Source organism: Setaria italica, chromosome III (assembly GCF_000263155.2).
Source record: "Setaria italica strain Yugu1 chromosome III, Setaria_italica_v2.0, whole genome shotgun sequence".
Lineage (NCBI taxonomy): Eukaryota > Viridiplantae > Streptophyta > Magnoliopsida > Poales > Poaceae > Setaria > Setaria italica.
The window spans coordinates 22,654,159-22,661,609 of record NC_028452.1 but is presented as its reverse complement, the minus strand read 5'-3'; the positions used below and the strand labels follow the sequence as shown (position 1 = coordinate 22,661,609).

The following is a 7,451-nucleotide window of genomic DNA, read 5'->3' as shown; positions in this document are numbered from 1 at the left end:
GGCCAGCGGTGAGTGGCAGCATGGACGCACAGGCGGCGTGCTGTACCAGCGGAGACAGCGGCGGGTGAGGCTCGGAAGCGATGGCTAAAGAACCAGGAGCTCACCGTGTTTTAGTTTTTGCAGTTGGTTGGACCGGAGAAGGCCGGGAAGGTGGAGCTCAGTGGAGGGATGGAGCTTGGGCGGGTGGCGGCAATGGCGGGCGCGAGATTCTCAATCCCCGGCGCTATGGTTCATGGTGGCGGGCAGGGAGTGGTCGAGGAGAGAGCTATGAAGGTGAGGTAGGTTCGAGCGGTGGTAATTTGGAAATGGCAGAGTAGGGGCGGTGGACTTGGCCCGTGGGTGAGAGCTCTGCTTACTCGGTTCGCTTCTATCTTTGGTCTGGGCGGAGGAGGAAGAAGAAAGGAGAATGGGAGGGAGAGGGAGATGAAGCTGGACAACCAGGGGAGGATAGGGCTGAGGCGAGCGGGTGGCTATGCTTTGACAAGCAGTGGCAAGGACACGCGAGGACGAGCTCGACTAGTGGTGAGGGGACGGTGGAGGACGAGCTCGAGCAATGGTGAGCACAGGTGAGGCAGCGCTGGTGTGATCATCAGCGGCATGGTGCGGTACAGAGAGGGATGTCTGCGGCATGGGCATGGTACGACGAGTCATCCCACGGGTTGACTGCGAGGGGGCCGTGTAGGTGCGGTCGTTGGCGTGTGGCAGCATCGCGGCTTCCCAGTGATTGCTGGTTGCTGCGCGTCGTGCATCACTAGCAGGCAAGTAGTTCATGGCAGCAAGCACGCCAAGGCTCAGTCGTGCATCAAAAATTCAGCCCCAAACTTGCTAGGTTTTGCCAAAATTCAAACTACAGCCGATCGTGAACCCTTAGAGCCCGTTCGGTTTTCTCGGAATGGCCCGGAATGAGACCCATTCCGGGCGGATTGGAGCGGCCCATTTTCAAGCCAGGTCTGCAACGGAATCACTGTTCGGTTAGGCTTGGCCCGGAAGGAAAACAGGCCCAACTTGGCTTTCCCCCACCCTTCACGGCCCAGTTTGAAGCCCCATCTCCTCCCCTCTGGATCAGTTCCTGACCACGACGCGAGGAGCTGGTGGCGCACGAGGCGAGTCGTGGAAGGTCAGCCGAGCTCCACCGGCCTCAAATCTACACGGGATGAGCTCCACCGGCCAGGCGAGCACGGTGCGAGCTCCGCGCGGGCCGGGCGAGCTTCACCGGCCGAGCGAGCATGGCACCAACGCGACTAGCACGCTAGGCGTACTTGTAAACCCACTTACCCCTGCTTAATGCCAGCTGGAACATGGCCGACGGCGAGCGGTGGCTTAGGCGGACGGGCGGCGCGCCACATGGCAGCCATGGCGGTGGAGAGAGGGAGGTGACAAGCGCTGTAGCACTAGGGGCTCACCACGGCTTGATTTTTTCGATTGGTTGTCGATGATGATGGCTGGAGAGTGGTCGTCGGCATACGGGTGGAGCTTGGAGCAGCAGTGGGAATGGAGGCTACGAGATTTGAAATTCCCAGTGGAGAAGTGGCCGAAGCTCGGCAAGGAGTGGTGGAGGGTGGAGTCTAGGAGGTGGTGGAGTTTCGCATGGAGGCGATTTGGTTCTGGTGGGGTGGAGCGGATGAATTTGGCCGTTGCAGCTGCACAGCTTGGCACGATTCGTGCACATCTAGAGCAAGAAGAAGAAAGGAAGAGAAAGAGAGAGAGAGAGGGGGGAGGGAGAAAGCGAGACTAGCGGACTGGGATTCTAGGAGAGGATAAGGCCGAGGTGTTGGCATTCATGCAAGGCCGAGCAGTGGTCGAGGATAGCATGAGCAGTGTTGAGGATGGGCGAGCAGTGGCGATGTGATGCTAGCGGCATGGGTAGAGCGTGGGCACGGTACGACGAGCCATCCTAGTGGGTTGACTGCAAGGAGGCCGTGCGGCGCGTTTGTCGGCGCAACGATGCTCGCTGGCGGCGGATGGGCGACGCGCGGCGTGCATCCTGGGCGGATTGATTCCATCTGTGCCTGTTCGGTTTGAGTGAATTGGCAGGATTAAATCCTGGCCGGATTGAGTGACACAAGTGGAACCACTCCAATCCGGCTGAAACAAACAAGGCCTTACTAAAGATTGGAGCTGGTACATCAGACTACAGGTTTCATAAAGGTTGTGAGCTCAAAGGATATTTCATCTGAAAGATAAATAGCTCTGAATTTTGGCAAACTTGATATATACAGTGCTAGTTTTCAGACAGAAATTTCAGCTTAAGTGCTAAAGCACTAGTAATAATCTTAACTTAAAGTTAAATTGTTTCTTATTCAAATTGTGAACTTGGCTCTATCCTAAGTTTTAAAGCACGACCAACACTATAACTTTTTATATTAAAACAAATTCATTTCAAAAACTATTTCCATGAGCTTAAAGAACCACATTTTATTATCACATGAAGAAGAATGCATTATAATCTACCATGATAAATGTGACTATGCCATGATCGAGGGTTAATGTACGGAATTAACACCTGGGGTGTTACAGGAGACCACATCATCAGCATACATGGAAGCACGATATTTGATGGTATCACGACCAAGATGCTGTAAGAGACCCCTATTGTCAGCCGTGTTGATCAAAGCTTGGAAACACTCCATGACCAGAACAAAGAGCATCGGTGAAAGTGGGTCCCCTTGCCTCAGACCACGACCATGGCAGATTCTTCTCCCCGGGACCCATTCATGAGGATTTTTGTACTTTCCGTGGCAAGGACAGTCGAGATCCAGTTGGTCCATGTGTGTGGGCACCCGACTGTAGATTAAGACGCCCAGGAGGAAGATCCAATTAACTGAGTCAAAAGCTTTAGCAAGGTCGATCTTAAACATTATCCTTGGAAGCTTTCTTCTGGCTAGAGCTTTCACCGTCCCAAGAACATATAAGAAGTTATCATGAATTTGGCGACCTTTGATGAAAGTACTCTGGTTAGGTGAGATGAGCTCATGAAGACGTGTTGCAAAGCGGTTAGCTAGAGCTTTGAAGAAGATTTTCCCGAAGCTATGGATTAGGCTGATGGCTCGGTAGTCCCCAGAGTGGAGGGGTCAATCTTGTTTGGGATCAGGGTTAGGAGCCCATCATTTAGGTGGTGGAAGCTCCGGCAATCCATCGAGGATAGGGCATCGAAAGCCCTAATCACATCCCCTCTAATGATGGACCAACATGACCTGTAGAAACGACATGTGAACCCATCAGGGCCGGGCGCCCTATCAAGGGGTAGGTCTTTAATCACCTCCCAGATCTCAGTCTCAATGAAGGGCCAACCCATGTCTGAGAGGTCCAGCTGCGGGAGGCCTAGGGCCTGGAAGTCAAGGACGCATCCTCTGTTATGGCCGGTCCCCAAAATCGCGTCGAAATAGTCAAATGCCGCCGCAGCCTTGTCCTCTTCCTAGACTAGAACAATCCCATCGACCTCTAACGATGTGATGTGGTTCTTGAGACGCCGATGGTTAGTGTGGAGGTGGAAGAATCTAGTGTTAGCATTGCCTTCATGAAGCCATCTCATACTAGATTTCTATCGAGCAATGGTACGCTCAAGGGAGGTGAGGTCAAGAAATCTGATCTTGAGAAAGCGTCTAAGAGATTGTTCTACTTGTGATAGCGACCTCAAGTCTTGCGCAGCCTCCAGCCGGAATATCACTTCCTTTGCAACCTGCATCTGTGTGCGGATGCTACCAACAACTTTAGCACTCCACCTTTTAAGCCCCTTGGAGTAGATGGTCAATGGTTTGTAGCGGATCCACGCCTGGGCGTGGGCCATTCCAAGCGAACTCGACCGTCTCCAAGAACCCATCAAACTTTGACCAGAAGGCCTCAAAGCGAAAGCGACGCTTGGGGTGGAAGCCATCCTCAAACTGAAGGAGAAGCGGGGCATGATCGGAGCACCGCGTTGAGAGCGCGTGCAGGGAGCTTCTAGGGAAAAGAAGCTCCCAGTAAGGTGATACAGACATCCTATCAATGCGCTCCAGAGTGGGGTGTGTTCGTTCGTTACTCCAAGTGAAGAGGCGACCATGTAAGTGGAGCTCTAGTAGCTCAAGATCATTGAGAAATCTTCTGAAGCGACCCATCATACGTCTAGATAGGCGACCATTATTTTTATCAGCCGTAAGTACCCAAGGGCCTGTTAGTGTTCCGCGAAGGGCGCGTAGCTCTTGAAGAAAGGCGACCTTGTCAATGTCCTCCTGCGGGCCATACACGGTGGTGAGCCACCATTGCTGCGTGGGTTGATTACAGGCAGCGACCTTAACAGTGAGGGAATTGCTCCCCAAGGCTGGACATGAGACATCCCAAACATTGGTACCACCACAAGTATGAACAGCCGGGAGCGCAACATAATCAAAATCCAGAGCTAACATAACCAGAATCAAAGTCTTGGTTGCATCTGAGCAACAGCACAGAAATGGGTTCTCGAGGGTGAGATACAACTACATCGTGATGAAGAAAATAAACGATTGCGAATCTTATTTGACCTCTTCACCATCCACACACACACAAACTCAGCAGAAAAATGTTAACAGTCCCGCTCGATCGGCAGCAGACCCCAACGTTGGCACGTACACGACACACAGACAGAAACCACGACGACAGACGGACGAACACGGGCAGAGACGATCGAAGAGAAGAAAGAAACCAGCCACTCGATCGATCGATCGAGCTCGTCACCATCACCAGAAGCCAGCACTCACACGGACGTCGTTCACTGCTGGTGGTGCGCTCCCACCAGCGAGAGCAGCGCGTCCCTGTAGTGGCCGTGCGCCTTGGCCGCGATGGCGTCCTCCAGCTTGGCCCCGAACTGCTCCTGGTAGGCGGCCCTGATCTCGTCCATGTCGTGGTCCGACCTCGTCACCGCCACCCTCGTCAGCGCCTCCTTCCCGTGGTGGTCGGCCCCGTCCCTCAGCGCCCCCTCCATCACCTGCTCATATGCACGCAACGCACAGATCGATTATTACTCCATGCCCAAGCTCTGATCTTCCTGCCGATCTCCGACGACCACCACGCGTCATCAGCTTAAGCTTTTGGGTTGTTAGTTGTGACATATATACCTGGCTGAAGTACTTGGCCGGCGCGGCGAGGCACAGCACGGTCTCCAGCAGGGTCTCCTCGTTGCCGTGGGCGAGATCCTCCTCGATGCGTCTGCCGTGCATCTCCTTGTAGTACTTGAACGTCTCCACGAGGTGGGGCTTGCTTCTGGTGGTCAGGATCCTCACCACCTCGTCGTTCTCCGCCAGCTTCCCGCCGGCGCTCTTCACCGCCGCGCCCAGTGCCTTGGCCTCCGCGCGCGCCACCTCCTCGTTCACCCGCGGCCCCTCGTACCTGTACGCGCTCACCAGCCCCACCAGCAACTGCACAAAGATTTGCGATCCATTCACATCAGTCATCAAGAACTCTGTCGCCGCCGGAGCTGCCGGAGCAGAGCACGGCGGCACGGTCACTATTCACTACACGAATGGAGCGGAGACGCTCACGCACGTTGCAGTAGGGCTTGTCCCTGGCGCGGTAGGCGACGTCCTCCTCGAGGGAGTGGTGGAAGAGGGCCTGGTACGCGCGGCGGGCGCCGAGGAGCTCGTCGGCGGAGCGGGTGCAGGCGACCTCCACGACGATGGCGGACGGGTGGTGCTGGTGGAGGACGTGGTGCGCCAGCCGGGCGTCGCGCTCCCACGGGTGCATCGCCCACAGCACCATCAGGTTCTTGAACCGCGCGAACTCGGCGGCCAGGTGCAGCATGTACTCCTCCTCGCACCGGTCGATCTCGCCGTGGCTCTTGAAGAAACCCGGGAAGCCCTTCCGGAAACCCGACCGCTTCTCCGGCTGCCTGCGCCACCGCGCCAGCGCCGACACCATCGTCGGCTCGTCCACGCCGAGACCGCCAAGACCTTCATTAGTTGGCATTCATCATCAAACAGAATCCTAATTAAGCAACGACGGCGGCGGCGACACAAAGATAACTCTGCAGGATGATCGATCACAAATGCTTACCTGAGAAGGCCCTGGTGAGTTGCTGAACTTCGTCTTCCATTGCTTCGTTCGTTGTCCGACGCAAACCAAACCAGCCAAGATCAGAGGAAAGAGGAGACGATGAGTGAGGAACAGAGGATCGCTGTCTGCTCTGGCTCTTGCTTCGGGAGTTCTTGCGGATGATCTTTATACTGCAAAGTGTGTGTTTTCGAATACAATTATTAAACAAGGGCAATGCTGGCAATTCAGTATTTTCGTTTAGATATAATCTCTGCAGCTAACTATGAAAAGGTTCGCCAATAGTTTACACATGTGTACGTATGTGCGTAACCATTAATCTAGACGTGTCCCCGTTGAAACGGAAAGGGGCGATGACAGCTCAGGGAGTGATCGAAGGGCATCGTGCAACACGGGGAGACCTTAGGAAGGTGTCCGTGTGACTGGACTGCAATAATGCAGCGCCAGTATAGCTCATGTTCTTGTTTATCAGGCATTCAGGCTGCAATCGCCACCATGCTGAATTCTTTGGGTTTAGCAAGATTTTAGCCCAGAGCTGACTTCATTTTACATTGTATTGATCCCGCTTGGTACTCCACAGCTGTCTAGCAACAAGGATGATTCGGAGATTGTAAGATGTGCTACTCAATACGGATTCAGGTGCGCTGCCTCTATAAAAGTTGTTTTTAAACCAGAAAGATGTAAGAAAAATAGTTCACCTAACATTTTCAGCTAAGTAATGCTAAGATGAAACTTTGATACATGATGAAGCTACATATACCCCTTGTTTACTTCCCTCCAAACTCCCAACTTTGACACTATACAAAAAGAAGATTCCCCATCACATCAAACTTGCGGTAGGCCCTGTTTGGGAGGAAGGGGCTAAAGTTTAGCCCTGTGCTAAAATTTAGCCCTCTCAAATAGAGTGCTAAATTTTAGCACCGTGGGGTGTTTGGATAGGAGGCTAAACTTTAGCACTTTGATTGCCAAAAGACTTTTTTACCCTCATTCATCTCCTCTCCTCTACCCCTCCACAACTCCTTCCTTGTCAGCTCCAATCGAGCAAGCACGGCAGCCACCTCCTCGGCGTGGGCGTTCTCGCTCCTGAACTATCTCAAGATCCATCTCCCAGAGGTAAAATCAAAAGGAGGCAAAGGCCACGTACTTCGAATTTGATGAACGTTGTGCTAACATTTGCCATGGTCTGACGTGTTTGCTTGAGCAGTTCTTCCCTGAGCTTGGGCGGGTGATGCTCCTCGACGACGACGTCGTGGTGCGCAAGGACTTGACCGGGCTGTGGGAGCAGGACCTCGACGGGAACGTCATCGGCCGGCGTGGAGGCCGCGGCGGCGGGCGAGTGGAGGCGGCGGGGCCGGGCGCGGAGGCGGCGGAGGCGGCGGGCGAGGTCTTGCTTGCGAGCATAGAGCCTAGGTGCGTATCATAGCTGAAGCACCGGTATGTCGCTCGACGTC

At 54.0% G+C, this 7,451-nt stretch overlaps 1 protein-coding gene across 1 annotated transcript; it reads right to left on the bottom strand.

Moving 5' to 3' along the window:
• Positions 1–4,359: 4,359 nt before the first annotated feature.
• Positions 4,360–6,231, bottom strand: LOC101764160 (annexin D4). Its single transcript, XM_004962167.4, has 4 exons — positions 6,004–6,231; positions 5,497–5,900; positions 5,070–5,369; positions 4,360–4,939 (listed from the first exon to the last, which is right to left on the bottom strand). The coding sequence occupies exons 1-4, from the start codon at positions 6,041–6,043 to the stop codon at positions 4,724–4,726; spliced, it is 960 nt and encodes a 319-aa protein (XP_004962224.1). The 5' UTR covers positions 6,044–6,231; the 3' UTR covers positions 4,360–4,723.
• Between the last annotated feature and the right edge of the window lie 1,220 nt (positions 6,232–7,451).